Source organism: Plecotus auritus (assembly GCF_963455305.1).
Source record: "Plecotus auritus genome assembly, chromosome: 1".
In the NCBI taxonomy this organism is placed as follows: Eukaryota; Metazoa; Chordata; class Mammalia; order Chiroptera; family Vespertilionidae; genus Plecotus; species Plecotus auritus.
In genome coordinates, this window is record NC_137770.1 from 51,875,990 (window position 1) to 51,900,352 (window position 24,363).

General features: G+C 39.0%; 1 protein-coding gene across 4 annotated transcripts in view; it reads right to left on the reverse strand.

The window, feature by feature from the left end:
• Positions 1–24,363, reverse strand: part of USP3 (ubiquitin specific peptidase 3) — a 112,573-nt gene that overhangs the window by 29,669 nt on the left and 58,541 nt on the right. For all 4 annotated transcript variants that reach the window (XM_080659775.1, XM_080659776.1, XM_080659778.1 and 1 more), the window contains 4 exons: positions 7,794–7,877; positions 3,876–3,957; positions 1,573–1,655; positions 448–561 (listed from right to left, as the gene is read on the reverse strand). In XM_080659775.1, coding sequence (XP_080515901.1) covers positions 448–561; positions 1,573–1,655; positions 3,876–3,957; positions 7,794–7,877 — 363 coding nt within the window. The remainder of the gene's footprint in view (positions 1–447; positions 562–1,572; positions 1,656–3,875; positions 3,958–7,793; positions 7,878–24,363) is intronic.

Here is a 24,363-nt window from a genome sequence, read left to right on the forward strand (position 1 = left end):
TCAATAATCACTAGTCAATTCTTCCCCTCTTCATGTCAATGAAAAATTAACTGTATTGCCCCTGTAATTAATTTGATGACTACAATTTAATTTTACTATCCAAGACAGGTTTACCTAACAATATCAGACAAGCCAATTCACAAAGACTAGTAATATTCATGCCGGTCTACACCTAAAACTGTATTTCATAAATAGACGTCAGTTTTAGAATGTCCAAATTCACAAAGACTCAGTAAGTAGAGTGCTAAATTTATGCTGCCTTTTAGATAAATACATATAAAAGAATTTCAACAATTATTAAGATTATCTGCTAGATACTTAAACACAACTTTTAGAAGAGTTTTTTTTTTAAATGTATGTGCCTGTGAACTCACATATGCAATGGAAATCACCAGTAAGAGTCTTTTGTTTTGTATCAAAGCCAGAAAGGATAGTCTTAGAACTCACACATTGTTATCTCCTTGGCTCCTGGTGTGGTATGTTCGCCTTCCTGCCGTCTTCCCATTCCTTAACTCCACAGCAGGCAGTTCTTTGAAATAACAGCAAAACTGTTCAATGTTACTATTTAAAAAGGAAGGGAAGAAAATTATTTTTTTAAATTTACTGTAAAGAAAGTTCTATGAAACCTACATATGGATTTTGTGAAAACACAATCTCAACTTTTCAGGTGGTCAACAACTCCCTCAAATAAAAGCAACCCATAGAACCAAACATACTGTTTAGATACACTATATAGAGTAATAAGGAGGATTCAGTAGTGACTAAAATTTCTTCTTTGGGCAAACTGGATAAGCTAACAGTACCTTTAAGAAGAAATAAAATATGGCTTCTGCCTTATTCCCAAGGTGGTCTTGGGAAGATAATTTATTCTGACTTTGGTAGTTCATTAAAATCTAAAAGTACACAACTTTCAAAATAATTTATTCTATACAACTTAGGGCAGCCTTCTTGGCCATTTTATTTTTACTGTTTATCTTACATTCTGAAGATCTTCTAAACATCCAATCTTATGACAACCCTTAAGACTCAACTAATTATTCAAATAAGTTTTCTGAACAAGGTTCCTTGTAGCCCAGGAGTCTGGCAAACTACAGCCCACACACCATATCTGGCCCTGGGCCAGTGAACTTTTACATTTTAAAACAGAAGTTTAAAAAGGGGGGGGGGGTGGGGGGGCATGGTTGAGGGGAGAAGAATATGTAAGAGACTGTATGTGGCAGGCAAAGATTAAAAATATTTATTTAATTTGGCCTTTTATAGAAGAAATTTGATGGTCTCTGCTCTAGCCTATTCAAGAAGCAATAGAAAATAAATAATAACCGCTATCAGTTATTTAATGTAAGGCACTTTTCTAATAAGCACTTTATATAAATTACACTATATACTACCCAATTACCCTGTGAGGTAGAATTATTATCCCCAATTTTACTGATGAGAAATCTAAGGAACTGACGTAACTTGCCCCAAGCCATATGACTAGAGTTGATGGCAGAGAGGATCTGAACCCACAGCCTTTGCTCTTAACTATTCCATTAGAAACTAACAGCAGATACTTAAGCTCTGTCATATTACCTGAGTGACTGAAGGATGGCATTCATAAAACACGTGTTCCCCAAATTCCGAAGGCCTGTGGCACAAATGGCAGTGGTGCTTCCCTGTAAAATAGGACAAGAAGAGGCCATCAGTAATGCCAAGAGAAGGCCGACTGTTTCAAATATCGAAGCAAAGCAAAGGCCTATATTTGAAACTCCCAACATCAAGCCAATCTGGAATTGGTCCTTTTCTGTCCAATTAATATTTCAAAGTCTGTTTATATTCTCTGTATAAGTGTCTACACATGTTTAGACGGTTGTTTCTAATCCTGGGACTGTTCTAAATGGGAGTATCTTGTGGACGCTTATGAGGAAAGCAGCATTAATAAGTATCGTGTAGTACACAATGCAAAAACCAGGAAGATCCTAAAAAGAAGTAAAAATTAAGACTTAATGCCATTGCAAGATTCTATTAAAACTACTATACGTTACAAAAAATATAAATGTATACACCCCAAGTATTTCTGTCACCAAACTTTAAGCCATGCATAAATAACCAATATATGTTTTTCTAGCAATAGAGTATTAATCTTAAAAAAAACAACACTGAATTTCCCTTAAACTAAGGTTTGATTTTCTAATTAGCTCTACAAGTTCATCATGACATCTGAATATTACACCTGAACATTGGAAGTGAATCTACCGATCCAAATCAAAGCATCTCTGACCATAATTCAGTTGGCCAGAGAACACTTTAGCTCTTTCTTCCACCAAATAGTAACACTTTAAGAGTGTGTCTATACATAGCTAGCACAAGAGCAGAGAGGTAGATGCAGGGTAAAATTATTAAAATATTTTCTGATTTTGCCCTGGCCGGTGTGTTTCAGTTGGTTGGAGTGTCGTCCAGTATACCAAAAGGTGGTGGGTTCAATCCTGGTCAGGGCACGTGTGTGAGGCAACCAATAGATGTTTCTCTCTCACATCTATGTTTCTCTCTCTCCCTTCTCTCTCTAAAATCAATAAAAATTGTTTCAAAATAAATATTTCATGATTTTAAAATTTTGCTAATCCATTAATGGCTCATACATCTGGTAACAGACGGTTACCAGAATGAGAAAGCATATTCTTTTATGGTGAAGTTATATTAATGAAGTCCTAAGAAATAAAATACCAATACTTCAGACCCATAGATTTTATACTAGGGACCTTTAACAGAAAGCAAGGATCTTTGGATCTTACAGAAACATTGTAATAAGGTACGTGAGTAGGCATTAAGAACAAACTTTGGTGTGGTGAACACACAATACAATATACAGATGATGTATTATAAAATTGTACGCCTGAAACCTATGTAATTAACCAATGTCACCCCAATATAGTCAATAAAATTAATTAATTTAAAAAAAAGAACAAATGCTTGCTAAGGCGGAGGAGTACAGTGGCAATCCTGACAAAAGAAAGGCACTGACAGATGGACTCATTGGCGTATTTAGCCACATTAAGAATCATTGGTACAAGTGGCAAACATTTTATAAAATATTCCAAATCCAACACATCCTATATAATAAAGAGGTAATATGCAAATTAACTCTCACGCCCTCACAAGATGGCTGCCTACAACCAGGCAGGCAGGGGGGTTAGTGAGGGACGACCAAACGACTGAACAAGCAGGCTGCATGGGGCGACCAGGCTAGCAGGGGTGTGAGGGATGACCAAACGACTGAACAAGCAGGCTGCGTGGGGCAACCAGGCCGGCAGGGGGGTTAGTGAGGGATGACCAAACAACTGAACAGCAGGCTGCAAGGGGCGACCAGGCCAGCAGGGGGTGGCAGTTTGGGGTGACCAGGCCTGCAGAGGGGGACAGTTGGGGGTGACCAGGCTGGTGGGGGGGGGAGGCAGTAAGAGGCAACCAGGCCGGTGGGGGGGGCAGTTAGGGGCAACCAGCCGGCAGGGGGGTGCAGTTGGGGGTGACCAGGCTGGCAGGGGGGACAGTTGGGGGTGATTAGGCTGGCAGGGGGGGCAGTGAGGGGCAACTGGGCCGGTGGGGGACAGTTAGGGGCAACCAGGCAGGTGAGCGATTAGAAGCCAGTGGTCCAGGATTGTGAGAGGGATGTCCAACTGCCGGTTCGGGGATCGGGTCTAAACCGGCAGTCAGACATCCCCCGAGGGGTCCCAGATTGGAGAGGGTGCAGGTTGGGCTGAGGGGACCTCCCCCGCCGTGCACGAATTTCGTGCACTGGGCCTCTAGTATACTTATAAAAGTGTGTAAGGACCAACATTAATATAATAAAGCAGACTATATCTCAACCAATTCTTATATTTGAATAAATTTTAATTACTTACATTTACTTTTAGTAACTTGCTGTTTAGTGATGAGTTTTCCAAAAGTTTTCTTTTCCTATGCCTGTCAGCTGTGAAAGCTGAGCTATTGAAACACAAACAAATAATCAAAAAGACATTAATACACATAGACTTCACAGCAGGTTTTAGAGAATAAACTTGGCTGTTCTTAGTGTCTAGGGCAGGGGTGGGCAAACTTTTTGACTCGAGGGCCACAATGGGTTCTTAAACTGGACCGGAGGGCCGGAACAAAAGCATGGATGGAGTGTTTCTGTGAACTAATATAAATTCAAAGTAAAGGAGCAGAGGGGAGAGCAAGAGAACTCTCCGCTCTTTCGGCTCCGCGGGCCGAATAGAACAGCCAAACGGGCCGGATCCGGCCCGCGGGCTGTAATTTGCCCACGGCTGGTCTAGGGTATGGAGCCTTGCCTGGCTGCTTAGTCAGGTGAGGAAATGACCTGTTAGGTCCACTGTGGCCCAACTGAAAAGCTCCACTCCCTGGAAAAGCCCTACGCTCCCTCAGCAGGATGAGCCAGCAGAAGCCACCACCAGGTGCTTCCAAGAAAAGCTGGCCAGGTAGATAAAGCCTGTGAGACAATCCCTTGCCATTACCACTCTATCTGCCTAGGTGAAGCTTCAAAAATGAGAACAGCCATTCCTCTTAACAAAAGTAAAACCCTGGTCTGACAAGATTATTCTAAGATTTATCATAAGTCTCAAATACTGTGCTACCTCTTTTATAATTTTGGTAAAGATATCAATCATGTTTTATTCATTTGTCATATTAGGTTATGAAATAATCTGAGTTTGTGAAATAATAAAAAAGTATAGGCATATACAAATTCATTTGATCCAGCTATGCTACAAAGGATATTCTAAAATAAAAAATTAGCACAGAAATTCTGAAGTAAAATTGTTTAGATTTCTCTTGATGAAATAAATATTTTATGCCCAGCCCGTGTTGCTCAGTGGTTAAGCACTGACACATGAACCAAGAGGTTGCTAGTTTGATTCCCAGTCAGGGCACATGCCTGGGTTGCAGGCTCAATCCCCAGTAGGGGGGCGTGCAGGAGGCAGCTGAATGATGTCACATCGATGTTTTTATCTCTGTATTCCTTTTCCTTCCTCTCTAAAAATCAATAAAAATGTATTTTTTTAAAAAAAGAAAGATATATTTTGCTTAAATTTATCAGAGAGTAAGTCCTATCTTCAAAAGGTCACTTTAAAATTATTATGTACCAGGAGGTAAAATTATCATTAAACAACACAGACTTTTAAGTCTGCCAACTCTTTCCCATCTCCTAAAAATACTAAGCTTATCCATAGTAAATACAAAATTATTTCTCTTTCCAGAATTTACAGATGAACTATGTCTTTGGAGCATCAGATCTACTAACAGTCAGTTGCTTCAAATCTAAACACACTCATAGGAAACATATCTTCAGAACTGCATGTCCCTCTCAGTGTATTGGTGGCTATAAGGTAAGAATAGACCAGTTTCATAGACTACTATGTTAAGTTATTCCTTCAAAAATTCTGTAAGTAAAGAAGTGAATCACAAGCATAGTACATATACTACTTAGTAACAATGCCTAATAGCTAACTTTATTTTTAACCTACATAAAACATTTAGTTTTTAAAAACAGAAGTTATTAAAATTTACCATCAGTAAGTCTCAAAATAGCAAAATCCTCTAGATCCACACACTATGGTAGTCACTTGCGACATGCGCTACATATATCTAAATAAATTAAAATTAAATAATATTTAAAATTCAGTTCTTTAGTCACACTAGCCACTTTCCTGGTGCTCAATAGCCACATGTGACCAGTGGCTATCATACTGGACACTGAAGATTACAGAAAGTTCTAGTGCACAGTGCTGCTCTAGAAAATATGCAGAAAAGTCTCAAGTTAAGTAAAACATAAATGTAATCATAGTTTTTAAATTGTAGCTTCCATTATAAACTAAAGCCTATGTTTGAAAACATAAAAATGAACGTAGGTAATGTTTTTCAACACAGGAAAAGGATTGATTACAAGGTAGATGTTTTCGTGGGCCAAGTAGAAGAAGTGTAGACAAGGTGGTCTGTAACATCTTTTACATGATGAAATGGTCAATGGAAATAAAAGATTGATAACTGCATAAATGCATGCAGGTTCCTGAATGTTCTCCTCTTTTCCCTTTGACTTAGTTCGGATTAATTTATTAGGGATTAGATGGTAGACTTAGAGAAAAAATATTCTGCTAGCTACCCAATTCTATAACAAAGCACCAGTGTAGTAAGATCTTTACAATGACTTCACACCAAAGAGTGATATTGCATCAATTACTGCAGGAATCTCCTACTTCACAGTTAATTGTGTCTGTTTCTGACAAAATTAAATATTTTGGATCTGTTTGTCTAATCCTAGGTAGGGCTCTGACTGCTTTGTTCCAATTAAGGGAAGAAGTGCTTTGAAAAAGAAAAAAGCCAAAAAAAGATGACAAGCCAAAAAGTACTTAAACCCAAAGTGCTTTAGTTTAGATTTTAAAGAAATAAATTCTTCCCTTATCAGCTTTATAATCTATTTAGTCAAAGAGACATGCATATAGACTTTGGTTAACCAAAGCTATACAGTGTTTCACTTGAAGAACTTAGTTATTTCCTCTCAGTATACAATTTTAAAATATTCTATTGGCTTTACATTTAAGTTTGCTTTTGGCATCCTATATAATAAAAACCTAATATGCTAAGTGTCTGGTCGGCTGTTCAACCAATCAAAGCGTAATATCCTAATGATGTGCTAAGGCTGCTCAACCACTCGCTATGACGTGCACTGACCACCAGGGGGCAGAGGCCCAACACAGGAGCTGCCCCCTGGTGGTCAGTGCACTCCCACAGAGGGAGCTCTGCTCAGCCACAAGCCAGGCTCATGGCTGGCGAGCGCGACGGTGGTGGTGGAAGCCTCTCCCACCTCTGCGGCAGTGCTAAGGAATCTGACTGCCACGGAGAGCAGGCCTAAGCCGGCAGTCATTCCCTGAGGGCTCCTGGACTGCAAGATGGTGCAGGCAGGGCGGAGGGACCTCCCTCCCGAGTACACAAATTTCGTGCGCTGGGCCTCTAGTATTCTCATACCTTTTATATATCAACTGTGACAATAAATTTGATGGCACCTAATGACTCAGGATGATTTACACAGATTTCACTTGAGTCAGCAGTCATTCCAGGACTATGCTTCTATCCACTGCAGCTTCAAAGGCACTGCTATTTGGATTTTTATTTAACTGCTTGAATTTTGGGTCCAGTGAGTTTTATCTGAATGGCCTATTTGTCTACAGCAAGAAAATTCTATTCATATAAGTACTTTAATTTCTTTATGATGACATAACAAAACATTTTATAGCTTCTTGTACTTTCCAGTGGAAACAAAAAGGAAAAACAAAAAAGAAAAGAAGAAACTAGGATCTTGTGCTATTACAAAGATGCAAAGTGGACAATTAAACCTAATTTCCCTTAAAAAGAACACATAAACTTTAGTGCTTCTAAGAAGACCTCATAATACATTTGATAAGGATTTTCTAATATAAAAGGTAACTGTATAAAGATTTGATATTGTCTTCTGACCTTTCCTTGCACCCCCAAAATTCCCCCCGCAAATAAACCATGTGGCTTACAAGTCGGTGGGTTATAACTGAAAAACAGGCCCTGGGACCCTTGGATATATTTATGACAAATATTAAATGAAATAAATGCTGAGATATGACCACTAACTATGGGCACAGTTTAAGATAGCCAAACCCAAAGCTTATTTTATTAACATTTCAATCACACTAAAAACATGATGAAGTTATGGAACTCAAACAAAAACCCCACTCAAAAATTCAGAAAGACCCCTCAACCCCAATCAATCCTTTTCCCCCCCAAGGCTTATTACTTACTTTTCCAAGTTCTGCAAGTGTTCTCTGACTTTCTGTACCAGTCCCAGCTTGGTGTCATTAACCACAAAGTCATCACAGCGATAACTGCAAGAAAAATATTCATCAATGTGTGTAAAGAGCTTGAGGAAACCACAGTAATGAAATCACTAAAAGGTCTGGCTGCTGCCAAGATGATCACATGGCTCTGCAGGCAGTTCTGTTGGTGGCAAGTTTAAAGAGGACTTGAAATCCACAGTGGAATGTTTTTTATGAGCCTTTTTAAAAAGCCACGTAGGCAATGAACACTAGTTTCTTTCACATTTTTATTCAAAAGCTCGATTCCTCCTTCAAAAATGAAATAAACTGCTACTTGTATTATATTCTTTTTAGAGGTACATAATATGTGAAAAAATGAAATAAAAAGCAACCAATTCTATTCATAAAGCTTTAAAGTGGTACTTCCCAACTCAAATTAATGGAGAAATTGGGGAAAGGGGGAGATTTAAATGAAAAGTAGGGGATAGGTAACTAACCTCTGTAGGGATTGTTGAATAAAAACACTAAAAATAAAGCTATATGTTTTAAACATAATTTAATTAAAATAATTGTATTCAGATGGTTGAGAAGAATGAATCTTTTCATTCTGAGGTGCTAGAAAACAAAAGTATAAAACAGTGGCTACCTCTTTTGGAAAACTGATAACTGCTTTGAAGAAAGATATTTAAAATGATACTGTGTGTGTGTCTGTGTGTGTGTGTGTTTACATGCTTAAGAATGTCAATAACCAAATAACATAAGGAATCTCACATAAATAAACTTTAACTTGTACATTAGCATTCAATTTTTTTCCCTGGGATAAGACCAATTTTAACAAAAACAACTTATGCGTTAGTACCAATATATTACTTTGAACATCAGCTTTGTATAAAAGCACTTATTCTAACTACCAAGGAATAATGACAGCAACTCTGCCATTCTGAGCAAACGAAACTTTGAATGCATAGCAATTAGCAAAAATTAGGTCATCTCTAGCAGAATCCAAAAACGATTTCTTACATATCTGAAACAGCAAATCTATTTTAAAGATTTGAAGAGAGAATGAGGCAAATAACTAAAAAAAAAAAAAAAAAAAAAAAAAAAAAAAAAAAAAAAAAATTATACAAAAGCATGGTTTGTGTCTTTTATTCTCGTGAATAAAATTTTAAATGAATGCTTTTGAAAACTTTAAATTATATATGTAATAATTTACACCCCCCTCCTCCCATTAACATTACCTATGCTATCAATCAAGTATTTCTAATCTATTGTCCAAGTTCCCAGAGTCAAATCCTAACATTTCCATCAATAACAAAAGCCACCTTTTACATCCTAGTGTTTCTCTTTGGTCAAATACCAGTAATAGCAGGAGAATAATGATCAGTTTTATGATAAATATGTAAAAAACTTAAGAGAAAAGTTTTAATTCTTTGTTCCTCTCAGCAAAGATGTTAAGAGGGTCAAGTCTACTCTGTCTAAATTTGGGCTTAAGGCACTTGGTTCTTCCATGAACATTCAGCATTCACTGAAGAAGGAAATTGCACTGTTACTCTAATTCCTCCTTATTTTTCATTTTATGTTTGAATATATTTATGCATGTATTTCAAATAAAACAGTACTCTATTCAAAACAAAAATACTCCAAATGCTAGTGTTCATCTGGGAAATGAAGTCTAAAAGGAAATTTACATCACCTTTCATGTATTGACATGATATTCTACTATCTAATTGAAAAGTGAACCCCTTAACCTCCACAAATAGTGTAACCTCCATAAAAAGTGGTTTCTTTGTGTAAAGAAACAAACTGTTTCAAATTAAATGAAATAACTGATTTTTTTCTTATTAAAGTAATTCTTTAATTCATGCATTCAGCCGGGATATAAAATTACTTAACATCTGTTAAAGTGACATTTTCATATATTAAAATAGACTTGTTTGGGGCGTCTCTTCCAACTAATCTTGTTTAATTGGGTCTAGTTGTTTCATCTCTCTGAACTTTTATCATTAAAGTGATTAAGTTGCTATAGATTCTAGAGCTGTGCTAATATGTCTCATGCAATTTTATCTTTTTAAGGATTTTTAAGTTGATTTTTAGAGAGAGAGCAAGGGAGAGGGAGAGAGAGAGAGAAACATTGATGTGATAGTGAAAGATCAAATGGCTGCCTCCTGTACGCCCCCTACTGGGGATGGAACCATCAACCTTTTGGTGCACAAGACTATGCCCAACCAAGTGAGCCAAACTGGCCAGGGCTGACTTTTAATTTTTCAAAGTTGTAATTAATATAAAATTTTACTTAACAACTGAAGCAGTACAAAGTATTTTTTAATTAATGACAATTTTATGGTCTAGGTGAAACTATATTTCACTTTTATTATATCACATAGATGTATTGCAGCTTCTTGTACTTTCCACTGGAAACAAAAAGGAAAAACAAAAAGGAAAAGAAGAAACTAGGATCTTGTGCTATCACAAAGATGCAAAGTGGACAATATAATTAAACCTAATTTCCCTTAAAAAGAACACAAACTTTAGTGCTTCTAAGAAGACCTCATAATACATTTGATAAGGATTTTCTAATATCAAAGGTAAATGTATCAAGATTTCATATTGTCTTGATGGGGGCATGTCATTTCTAGTATATTATACATAAGCAGAGCACCAATCTAGTTTGTATCAACAGAATGATTCAGTTGAAGTTATTTTTCCTTACAACAATGCAGCACTGTAATGTGTTTATTTGAATAGTTTAAGAAGACAGCATGAGTTACAGTGATATTTATGTAAATCACAATTGGTAGTAAAATTGAAATATATTTTTAACTATAACAAATTATTTTTCTAGCTTACTAGTAAGAATGAAAAAATTTTAACTTTTTTTAAACTTGCAAATGAAAACACACTAGTGAGGCAGAATTAAAAGAAGGTATGTCACAAATTTTACAAAGAATGGCAATTATGATTTGCTACAGCAGAGTAAAATAAATCAGTTGTGTAAAACTAATATGTGTGTGTGTGTGTGTGTGTGTGTGTGTGTATATATATATATATATATATATCCCTAATATGCAAATAGGCCGAACAGCAGAACCACCAAACTGGTCGCTATGACGTGCACTAACCACCAGGGTGGGCGCGCAGAACATGGCAGGTGTCGGCTACGGCGGGATGGTGGAGCAGGTGAGTTGGGACACCAAACCAAGGTGGGGCGCTGGTTGCTGTAATCAGTGGGAGCCTCTGGTGGTTACTGAAAATTCTTTGCTCCCGCGCACTGTGGTCCTGCCTGGCGCTCGCACCTGCTGCCGGTACCAGCCCCACTTGCACCTGCTGCCGGTGCCAGAGGTAGTGCCGCCATCAGGTGCAAGCGGTGGCTGCCGGCCCTGATCACCCCTCAGGGCTTCTCCACCTCCCCCTGCTCCTGAGGGCGATCGAGGCTGGCAGCCGCTGCTCACACTTGCTGCCAGCGCTGCTCCGGTGCTGGCCCTGCTCATACCGCTGCTGGTGCCAGCCCCAACCACTCTGCGCTGTCAGCAGGTGTGAGCGGGGCCGGCACCCTCAGTGCGTGGGAGCGGTGGAGACTGGAGCAGGGCTGCTGGCAGAGGGGACCAGGGGCCGTGGCATTAGGGGCAACCTTATAAATAATTGATCTCATGTTGTAGGCATATTTTAATCTCTGATATCTGTTACTTTCGACTAGAGAGTAAAAAGTTTCCTATCAAGACAGAAAATGGGCCAAATATGTGAGATCAAAATCTGGATTTGCTAGAATGATTTCCCTTATTTGTTCTACTGCGTAACGTAATGAAAATATTTGTGCTCTGAAGTATACTGTATCATGGATACAGTTATTAAAATTGCTCAGAATTGCCCTAATCGGTTTGGCTCAGTGGATAGAGCGTCGGCCTGTGGACTGAAGGGTCCTGGGTTCAATTTCAGTCAAGTGCACATACCTTGGTTGTGGGCTCAGTCCCCTGCACGCAGGAGGCAACCAATCAATATGTCTCTCTCACATTGATGTTTCTCTCTCTCTTTGTCTTTCCCCATCCCTTCCACACTCTCTAAGAATCAATGGAAAAATATCCTTGGATGAGGATTAACAAAAATAAAATAAAAGAAGTACTTCCATTGCATTGGAAAATACGCCTTAATTTTTAAAAAATTGCTCAGTATTATGTGCAAATGCTATGAATCATCACCAGTTTATGAAACTGCTCAAAGAAATAGAAGATAACGAATTTAATGACCACATGTTCTTTGCCCAAGTCATGGAAGAGTTTTACAAAGATTTACTGTACTGCTAACTCTATCTAATTCAAGATTTTCTTGAAACAGAGGAAACACTTGCCAATATTCAAAGAGAAAACATCAGTGTAATCTACATTTTTTCACCTACATCACAATGTACATGAATGAGCTAAATTTAAAAACCCAAGGAGAGAAAAGCTTATTTGTGACCTAGCTAGACAGGTACAAGAATTTTTTAAAATTTAAACTACTCATAACATAAATCAATAATGATGTTACTACACATTTTGTAACATGAATATGCAGATTTTCCTTGTAATAGCATTAAGTAAATTGGCTGTAAATCTACGAGAAAAATTGAAGAACACTGCTGATATTAATACATTTAAAGTTGATTTTCAGTTTATATAATATCCCTTTAAATTTGATGTTGATAATACTAAGCTATTACAAGAATTAATGGATTTACTTAACTTAGTATGTAGTTTTGAAATTGATGTGTTTTTGCTTCAGTCAAATCAATTGTTACAAAAAGATAAATCAGTACTGTCAATACAGATGCAAATATTAAAGAAATGTTTTTTGATTTATTGGAAACATTTTAATAATAGTTTTTGAAATCTACATTTTTAACTCCAATTTTATGACTAAATATAGATCAAGCATTTCCAATGAAAATTTAGCATCTAAATGGAGATGTGCTGTACAGTGCAAAATACACTCTAGATTTTTGAAGATTTCACATGAAAAAAATACAAACTATCTCTAATAATTTTATATAGATTACAGGTTGACATAAAACTGGGTTAAATAAAATATACAATTAAAATTAATTCACCTGATTCTACTTTTTCAATATGACTACTAGAAAATTTAAAATTGCATATATGACTTGTATTAATTTTTGTTGGACTGCACTGCTAAAGTGTATCTTAAACACTGTTTGGTGTAATATCATAAAGAGGTAGCAAGTGTAACTTTATTTGAACTATAAGAAATCAATTTTATTTTGGCTGGATTTGTTTTCATTGGCTATAAAAATTTTTTTTTAATATTTCTACAATTGTCCCTATTTCTCAAGAGCCAATTTCAGGTTTTCTTATATCACTAAGAAGGACACTACTCCTAATATTATAACTTTTGTACTTTCTAATTTTACTAGATTATACTAGTGTTATTTGAGGGTGATGATGATGATGATGGAAGGAAAACACCTTCTACAGGTCAAAACTTCTTAGCATTTGGCATGTGGTAACGAATCGACAATTTGAGTTTCCTTCCCTTGTGTAACCAAGAGCTGCCTCACAGCACAAGTTTCTCTAGCTGCTCCCATTTCCCTGCTTTGATCTCTTCTTCCTCACTGGCCCAGAGATTAATAGAAAGTAAGTAGCAAAAGTAGGAAATACATAACAATTTAAATGTTGTCTGGTTGCCTGAGTCTTTAGCTGTGCCATTACTTTCAAACTGGAAGCTATCCCACTAATAATACTGGTATTACAGATGGCCAAGAGACATATGAAAAAATGCTCGAAGTCACTGATCATCAGAGAGATGCAAATTAAAACAACAATGACGTATCACTTCACACCTGTCAAAACGGCTACTATCAACAAATCAATAAATGACAAGTGCTGGTGAGGATGTGGAGAAAAGGGAACCCTAGTACACTGCTGGTGGGGATGCAGACTGGTGCAACCATTATGGAAAACAGTATGGAGTTTCCTCAAAAAATTAAATATGGAACTCCCATTTGACCCAGTGATCCCACTTCTAGGAATTTATCCTAAGAAACCCAAATACCAACCAAAAAAGAATGTATGCACCCCTATGTTCATAGCAGCACAATTTACAATAGCTAATATCTGGAAACAGCTCAAGTGCCAATCAGTAGATGATTGGGTAAAAAAATTGTGGTACATTTATATCATGGAATACTATGCAGCAGTAAAAAAAGAAGAATCTCTTACCATTTGAGACAGCATGGAGGGACCTGGAGAGTATCATGCTAACTGAAGTCAGTCAAAGAAAGACAAATATTATATGATCTTACTCAAATGTGGAATCTAAGTAACAAAATAAACTGATGAAGGAATGGATCCAGAGACTTGGAAGCATGGAACAGAGTTCAGAATCTCAGAGGGAAAGCAGTGGAGGGTGGATGGGTGGGAGGTAATCAACCAAGGACCTTGTATGCATATATGCATGGCCCATGGACACGGATAATGGGGCAGTGAGGGCCTGGGGCAGGTGCGGGCTGGAAAGGGGGGCTGTAGGGGGGGAATAAAGGGGACATATGCAGTACTTTCAACAATAAAGATTTTTAAAAAATAATATTAATAATCCTGGTATTAAAAAGTCCCAAGACAAAAAAAGGATTTAAAGTAAACAAGTTCTAAAAATATCTTCCTGGTTTACAATTGTGTTGAAACTATTGGTCAGAATTTTGCCTACATATAACACCTGAAAAAAAATTAAATCACTATTCTTAATATTCCCTTCAAGAAGATTATGTCAGAATGAAAAGCACAAAAAAGTATGTAACTTGTAGATTGCCTTTTAAAAGTTTGTCCTATAAAACTTGGAATACATTTCCTGTTTTGAAATAAATCTGGTTATAAACTATGGTTAGCCCTGGCCAGTGTTGCTCAGTGGTTAGAGTGTCAGCCCAAGCACCAAAGGGTCATGGGTTTGACTCCAGGTCAGAGGCATATACCTGGGTTGCAGGTTCAATTTCAACCCCAGTTGGGGTGTATGCAGGAGGCAACCAATTGATTTCTCTCCCTCTCTCCCTCTCTCCCTCCCCCCCCCTCCTCCCTTTTTCCCTCCCTCCCCCATCCCTCTCTATCTCTCTAAAAAAAACCCTTAGGTGAGGATTAACAAACAAATAAATAAAAATAAACTATGGTTAAATGTCGTAAGAAGAAAATACACCTGGTTCCCAAAATGTAGTTGAAATAATATTATCAAAAATTCTATACCTCTTCTTTTTTCTATACCACTGGCACTGAGAAGTTGTGTGAGGAGAAAGCTGGGCAGGGTTCAGATAACCTGATTAGTACTTCCCTAGGAGAGAAGTTCAGGGTTCAGTATTTCTTCATGTACATAGGACTTCAAGTGTCTAACAAAAGTCAAGAACTACCTATATTATACGACCAACTTTTAGCCTATTAAATTTATACTTATTCAAGTTTTTATTTAGTGATTCTAGGTGATTCTTCAAGTAGACTTTACTTCTAATAGACTAGTTGTCAGATAAGAAAAGGTTCACTTTTGTATTTATAAAAGAACTGTTTAAGAAAATGTAAGTCAACTGAACATTAAAGATAAAATTATACTTAGGAATCATATTAGGCAAAATATTAGAGATTATCAGACAAGGAAACAGGATATAAAAAGGCAAGATAGGAGAGGCATTGTGTTATCTTTACTTCTAATACCTTCAGACAAACTACACTATCATCTCAGCTTGTAAAGATTAGTCTCAAACCCAAATTCCTTGAGCCAAATATGATCTTAAAGTACTTTTAAATTACTTTAAGCCAATAGTTAAGAAACTACTACATGCAGAGTATGGTATTATACGCATACTGTGGTTAAGAAAAAAAGATAAACAGTTAATTCTACTACCTGGCACTGAAAGAATATACAACAAGTAGTATTTGAATATAAATCAAATTTTCATAAGAAACAGAAGTTCTCTATACTATTATGTAATTAGGGAGGTAAAAAAAGATAAAATCACAGCGTAAGTTATTTTTAATTCTGCTTACTCTAATAAACACCAGAATGAAATTATCCAACTTTTTATCACATTGATTCCCTATCAGTACATTGTTAGATTTTTATTTTTTCTAATTCTAGCATCTAATCATACCTAATCCTTTCTACTTTTATTCCCATAATCTCGCCCAAACCCATCCTTTTTTCTTCCCCATTTCAACTAGCATTCTATTCCAGTTGAAATAGAATATTTCACTTAGTGCAGTATCTTCTTCCCCCACTTCTTTATACAATGACTCAAATCCATAGATACCCACAGCTGAGTTAAAACAGTATTTGATGGTCCCACAATGACAGCCTTACCTATATTTTCTTCTCGCTTTTCCCTCCCAATTTTTTTTTTCACTTCAGTGTTACCTGCTTTACATTTAGATTTAAACTTTCATCCCATATACCATTAACCTCTTTACCCTTCCTGAGTATTTTTCATGTAGCACCATTCACTTGTTTAATGGCAAAAAAACATTCTTTACTTGGTCATCCTCATCTGTATTTTCTTCCCTCATTCTCCAAATGAAAACATACAGCATGGCTGGATTATTTTCTTGTCCTAAAATTTAATGTCGGTTTACTTCTTTTAAAAATTCTAATTTTAGAAACACTTGTTTCCTATTTTTGCCCTATTATTTTAAAACTAGAGGCCTGGTGCACGAAATTCGTGCACGGGGCGGGGGGGGGGCTGTCCCTCAGCCCAGACTGCACCCTCTCCAATCTGGGACCCCTCAAGGGACATTCGACTGCCCTTTTAAACGGGCAGTTGGACATCCCTCTCACAATCCAGGACTGCTGGATCCCAACTGCTCGCCTGCCTGCCTTCCTGATTGCCCCTAACCGCTTCTGCCTGCCAGCCTGATCACCCCCTAACCCAAGGGTCCTCAAACTAGGGCCCACAGGCCACATGCAGCCAGCCAAGGACATTTATCTGGCCCACCGGGTGCCACTGCCTGTCCTGCTTGGCAGCTGACTCGTCCCGAGCCTGCAGTGCGCATAGGAATTTGTTCATAGTTTCTTTTATTAAACTATAATCTGGCCCTCCAATGGTCTGAGCGACAGTGAACTGGCCCCATTTAAAAAGTTTGAGGACCCCTGCCCTAACCACTCCCCTGCCAGCCTGATTGATGCCTAACTGTTCCCCTGCCAGCCTGTTTGCCCCTAACTGCCCTCCCCTGCAGACCTGGTCACCCCTAACTGCCCTCCCCTGCAGGCCTGGTCACCCCTAACTGCCCTCCCCTGCAGGCCTGGTCCCCCCAAAATGCTCTCCCCTGCAGGCCTGGGTCCCCCCCAACTGCCCTTCCCTGCAGACCCAGTCGCCCCCACTTCCCTCCTCTGCCAGCCTGGTCACCCCTAACTGCCCTCCCCTGTAGGCTTGATCGCCCCCAACTGCCCTCCCTTGCAGGACTGGTCCCTCCCAACTGCCCTCCCCTGCTGGCCTGATTGCCCACAACTGCCCTCCCTTGCAGGCCTGGTCCCTCCCAACTGCCCTCCCCTGCTGGCCATCTTGTGTCCACATGGGGGCAGGATGTTTGACCACATGGGGGCAGCCATCTTGTGTGTTGGAGTGATGGTCAATCTGCATATTACTCTTTTATTAGATAGGATAGAGGCCTGGTGCACAGGTGGGGGCCAGCTGGTTTTCCCTGAAGGGTGTCCTGGATCAGGGTGGGGGTTCCCTTGGGGCATGGGGTGGCCTGGGCGAGGGGCCTGTGGTGGTTTGCAGGCAGCCACACCCCTGGCGACCCAAGCAGAGGCCCTGGGACCTGGGATTTATTTATCTTCTACAATTGAAACTTTGTAGCCTGGAGCGGAGCCAAGCCTTCTGCTCGCTCTGTGGTGGCAGCCATTTCTGTTGGGATTTATTTATCTTCTATAATTAAAACTTTGTAGCCTTAAGCAGAGGCCAAGGCAGGCCAGGGCTGCAGAAACTTGGCTTCCTCCATTGCTGGGGGCAACCCTAGCCTCCTGCTCTCTCCAGCTCCGTGGCTGCCGCCATTTCTGTTGGGATTTATTTATCTTCTATAATTGATACTTTGTAGCCTGGAGTGGAGGCCTGGGCTGGCCAGGGTGTGTGGAAAACTTGGCTTCCTCCTTCGCTGGAGAAACCCAAGCCTCCCTCCTGCTCTCTCTGTGGCTGCAGCCATCTTGGTTGGGTTAATTTGCATACTCACTCCTGATTGGCTGGTGGGCGTGGCTGGTGGACGTAACGAAGTGATGGTTGATTTGCATATTACTCTTTTATTAGATAGTATCTCCTCTTATTTTAAAAGGCAAAACACTAGTCTAAGTATTTTCATTGGGTTCCTAATCAAGTTAAAAAATAAACTACAAAACTGAGCACCTGCCACCCCCAATATATTTATACATGTTTAGGGTTAGGGTTAGGGCAAATAAATATAAATTAATGTGTGTCGTATAAAAAATAAAAATGTTAGTTGAGCAAGAGTTGAAGCAAACTATTTTAAAACTAGAGGCCCAATGCACAAAGATTCGTGCAAGAATGGGCCTTCCTTCCCCTGGCTGCCAACACTGCTTTCACTCCGGCCTGGAGCTGCCTTTCCGCCTTCCCATGTTGCCCAGAGGCCCAGAGCAGCTGTGGTGGTGCAGAATGCCTGCGTCATCACCATGGTGATGACACAAGCGTCCTGCCCCCAGCCACTCAGCGCCTATGTATGCAAATTAGCCCACCATCTTTGTTGGGTTAATTTCATACTCACTCCTGATTGGCTTATGGGCATCGTGAAGGTATGGTCAATTTGCATCTTTCTCTTTTATTAGTGCAGATGTCTTACTATTATGATATCTTCATATTATCATACTAAATTAGTAACTCAAAGTACAATATATACATAGGGTGTGGTTTGGCATAAATCTAAACTAATGTATGTAGTATAAAAAATAAAAATGTTAGTTGAGCAAGAGTTGAAGCAAACTATTTTAAAATGTCTTCCTATGATATCTTGATACTATCATAATAAATTAATATCTCAAAATACAATATACACATAGGGTGTGGTTTGGCATTAATGATAATGAGTATAATTCATGCTTGTATAGTCCTTTGAACTTTTTGTCCAATTTATCAGATCTGATTAGTCTGTGTTTTTATTAGATAACCAATGTTTTTACTTTATAATGTGTTTGGGGATCAGAATAGGAAAATCTGTCAGCTCACCTTTACTCTTCTATACCAGTATTTGCATTATTGTTATTATCATCATCTTGCATGATTAAAAGACTTTTTTAATGTGTACCCATTTGAGGAGTGTTGATTTGGTATAATTAAGTAAATTCTTAACTAGGCAGACAAAAGTTGCAATATACTGTAAAATGCTAGAAGCGACTAAGGATGAGGACACCACACATGAAACTGATTCAGGACACTCTGTGTGGTTCATGACACACAACTCTACAGGCCACTGGGATAAGTACACTAAATATTGGCTAAAGCTTTTTTTTAAAAAACATAAGTTTTAATAAGTTCTGATATTTTCTCCCCATACTCTCAAGTACATTATTTTAGAGACAGCTGCACTGAAAATAGATCCTCTAGCACACAGCAGGTTTTCAATGAAAATTTGTTTACTGAATAAAACACACCTGCTATTCTGATTTTTTTGGGGGTGGGGATGGTGTTCACATTATGTTTGAGGACCACCATGTAAATCAGACTCGGTCTCAAGTAAAAGTTTTGAAGGTAAAAATTTTTTGGGGAAAGGGACAACTTATAATACCAAGTTTTCTTTATAAAGGATTTATATCTTTACTTTGTATCTTTAATACATTTATTCATAGATATAGTTTTATGGTTTTTTTATTATACTGAATATTTGTTTGGTCAGTTCCATTTTTGACTGCTAATGAAAGAAAGCTATGAGTTTTCGTGTGTGTATATACACTGAGTGGCCAGATTATGATCGCTGAACGCATAATAATCTGGCCTGTGTATGTGTGTGTGTGTGTGTGTGTGTGTGTGTGTATTAGAGGCCCGGTGCATGAATTTGTACATGGGTGGGGTTGGCCAGACTGGCCAGGGGGAGGGGACATGGGCGGTTGGCCGGCCTGCCTGCTGGTCGAACTCCTGGTCGAGAAGACAATTTGCATATTAGCCTTTTATTATATAGGATATATACTGAGTGGCCAGATTATTATGTGTTCAGAGATCATAATAATCTGGCCACTCCGTGTATATATATATATATATCTCACCATTTCAAAATTTATTATTAATTCTAGTTGTTGTTTTCTACTACCCCGAGTTTTCTGAGCATCCTATTTTATAATTTGAAAACAGAAATAATTATTTTCTTCTTTTCCAACGTTTATAGCAATTATTTAATTTACTTATTTCTTAGTTCAATGGCTGGAATTGCCAAAATGAAGTTTAATTATAGTGACAATCATATAATTGATGATAGAAAGTATTTGTCTGTTTCTGCCTCGAACAAAAATAGCTTTCCTATTTCATCAATTAGTATAGGACATTTGCCTTCTTTTTTGGAGGAAAACTGTCATATTTTAATAGTTTCCTTTTATTTTGATGTTTTGTAAAATCAGAATTGGTTTCTTTATAAATGCATTTTTGCTTCTAATGGTACAATAATCTGAGGTTTCCTTAATAATGAATATGTTGGCAGACTGCAGGTATAATTTACTCAGTAGTTATACAATTTTTTTTGATACTTCTTACTGGGCTAGATTTTCTTAAAGTTATAATTATTTGTAACTATTTTAATTAGTGAAATTGACTTGTTTTCTTTTGGGAGTTTCTATCAAGTTTTTGTCTTAGGTTTTGAAAATTTCATAACAATATACTCAATGTTAAATTTTAATAGTTTGAGATTGTATTATGCAACATAATAACTACCAGCCACATAAGGCAATTTAACTTATATTAATTAAAACAAAATAAAACATTCAATTCCTCAGACCCCAAGCCACTTTTAATTGCTACCATATTCTATAGCACAGATGTCACATCTGGCTTTAAAATTCTAAGTTTTTTTTTTCCATTCCTATTATCAGTGTTATTGAAGCTACCCAAGTCATAAGGTTCTACATCATATTCTTAAAGAACTAATACTCCCAAACCATTCTTCTCCCATCTCAAACTAGTAGCAATCATCATACAAATGAACCTGATTTTCTATGCAACAGGAAAGAAAAAATTCCTTTAATCTACTAGCTACAAAGCTATCTTTATACAATAAATCATATATAATACTAAAACCAAACAAACCTTTATGCAGAATGTACCCTCAAGAAGGGGACAATGACAATCTATCATTAAGTTTTAAATTCCTTTTCATTCCCTGGCATAATACTTTTATATCTTAGAGACAAATTTGACCTCCAGCTTTATTATAAACTAGTGTCCCCGTGCATGAAATTCATGCACTGGAGTGGGGGGTCCCTCAGCCCAGCATGCACCCTCTCCAATCGGAGACCCCTTGGGGGACATCCCTCTCGCAATCTAGGACCCCTGGCTCCTAACTTCTCACCTGCCTACCTGCCTGATTGCCCCTAACTGCCTCTGCCTGCCTGATCACCCCTAATTGCCCTCCCCTGCCAGCCTGATCTCACCCCCAACTGCCCTCCCCTGCCAGCCTGATCACCCCTAACTGCCTCTGCCTCAGCCCCACCACCATAGCTTTAACTGGAAGGAAGTCGGACATCCAGAAGATGGCCAGTCAACCTGGTCTAATTAGCATGTTACTCTTCTATTAGTATAGATTATATAGGAGAGGATTGCTTAAATGGGGGTGGGGGGGAAGCCTTTTTCATCAGGAGGAGATGCTCTTGGCAGACAAAAATACTTAATCTCTATATCTGGACTGATAGCCAGCCATATGCACTATACTGCCAAACTGGTCATTAAAAAATTGAACCCTTTTTTTAATAAATTTTTATTGTTCAGAATATTACAGTTGTTCCTCTCCCCCCCCCCCCATAGTTCCCATCCACCCAGTTCCCATCCCACCTTCTGCCCTTACCCCCCCACCACTGTCCTCATCCATAGGTATATGATTTTTATCCAGTCTCATCCCGCACCCCCCACAGCCTCTTCCCCCCAAGAATTGTCAGTCCACTCCCTTTCTATGCCCCTGATTCTATTATATTCACCAGTTTATTCTGTTCATCAGATTTTTTATTCACTTGATTTTTAGATTCATATTGTTGATACGTTGATAGATATGTACTTGTCACTTTGTTCATAATTTTTATCTTTACCTTTTTTTTCTTCTTCCTCTTCTTAAAGGATACCCTTCAGCATTTCATATAATACTGGTTTGGCAGTGATGAACTCCTTTAGCTTTTTCTTATCTGTGAAGCTCTTTATCTGACCTTCAATTCTACATGATAGCTTTGCTCGGTAATCTTGATAGTAGGTTCTTGCTATTCATCACTTTGAATATTTCTTGCCACTCCCGTCTGGCCTGCATAGTTTCTGTTGAGAAATCAGCTGACAACCATATGGGTGCTCCCTTGTAGGTAACTGTTTTTTACTTGCTGCTTTTAATATTCTCTCTGTCTTTTGCTCTTGGCATTTTAATTATGATGTGTCTTGGTGTGGTCCTCTTTGGATTCCTTTTGTTTGGGGTTCTCTGCACTTCCTGGACTTGTAAGTCTATTTCTTTCACCAGGTAGGGGAAGTTTTCTGTCATTATTTCTTCAAATAGGTTTTCAATATCTTGCTTTCTCTCTTCTTCTGGCACCCCCATAATTCGGATGTTGGTACGCTTGAAGTTGTCCCAGAAGCTCCTTACACGATCTTCTTATTTTTGGGTTCTTTATTTTGTTTTTCCAGTTGGGCATTTTTTGCTTCTTCCTATTTCAAATCTTAGACTTGATTTTTGGGATCCTCTAGTCTGCTGTTGGATCTCTGTATATTAATCTTTATTTCAATCAGTGTATGCTTAATTTCTAGTTGATCCTTTTTCATATCCTTGAGGGTCTCACTAAATTTCTCAGAGGTTTCTAGAAGATTCTTGAGTAACCTTATAAATGTGGTTTTGAACTCTATATCCAGCAGTTTGCTTTCCTCCATTTCTTTCATTTGTGACCTGTTTCTTCGTCTCCACATTTTGTCTGATTCCCTATGTTGATAGAGTGGCTTTGTGTGCTTAGGTGACCTATAGGGCCCAGTGGCTCAGCCTCCCCAGTTACCTGAGGTGGACACTCTTGGTGCACCCCTATGTGGGCTGTGTACACAGTCTTATTGTAGTTAAGCCTTGATTGTTGTTGGTATCACTGGGAGGAATTGACCTCCAGGCCAATTGGCTGTGAGGATCAGTTATGTCTATGATGGGAGAACTTCTGTGCTGGAGACACCCTTATGGGGCAACACTTGCTTCAGTGGGGCTTTGGTGCTCACTGAGTCTGCCCCCTGAGTGTGTCCCTTATGGATCTGAAGAGTGGTAATCTGGATGGTTTCACTCTGACCACTGGATACACTGGCTCTTGGATCTCCAAGTAGGTGCTAATTTAGCCTCTGCCTGAGGCCACCCAGCAGGAGCTACAGAGAGATCTACAGATTCCTCTTCTTTGTTTGGGTTTTGGAGGTGCCCAGATGAGGTCCAGCTGTGAAGCAATGCAAGCTGCTGTGGAGCCTTGGGCCTTCTTTTGGAAGTTCTGGGGCTCTCTGACACAGCTGCAGTTTGATAGGTAATTTTAGATTGCAAAGGGCCAGGCCATTCATACGCAAAAACCTCTGCACACAGCTTGAGTAGGGTTGTAAATTGGGTGGGGCAGGGTCTCAGGGAATCACCAGCGGGGAGCAAACAGCAATGGCTGGCTGTCAGCCCTGCCCCAAAGAGGCCCTGGGTCTCTGTGTCCCGTGGCACCGTGCAGGAACAATGATCGCTGCAAGCACCTCTGAGAGAAAGCCGCCCTCGTGTTCCAGCCCAATGTCAGACAGTCCCGTTTCACCCCGTATTAGTCTGGGTCCCCAGAGTCTGGCCCAGAACTGGAGTTCAGAGCAGTCGGGATTGAAAAAGACAACAACATACTCAGTTGCCAGACCCTTTCCGCATGCGCATGCACGCCTTCATACCTCCGCACTTCACTTCTGCACCTCCTCCGAGTCTCAGTGTGCTTTTCTCTTTCCTTCTAGTCATAGAATTTCCACTTGACCAGCCTTCCCATGGTTCTGGATGATATTCGTTTTGTCTTTTAGTTGTAGTTTTGAAGTGATTGTGCGAGGCAGAAAGTTCAGGAGTTTACCTATGCCGCTATCTTGGTTTCTCCTGAACCTTCTTACACCTTACACCAAATAGCTGTTGCCCTTAAAACCCCTTAGTCCCCACCTTAGGTTCTTCCTTTGCAGTTCACCCAGATTAGGTTCTGACTGGTCAGTTTCTATGCCAGTCAGCATCAAAAGCTCTGCCTCCTAGGCAGCCATTGGCTCCGCACAGTTCACCCAGATTTGGTTCTGATTGGTCGGTTTCTATGCCAGTCAGTGTCTCTGGGCCTATCTCTGGGCCTGATCAGAGAGGCGGAGCTGATCAGCAGCCCCTGTGGCTGCTAGCGAGACCCAGAG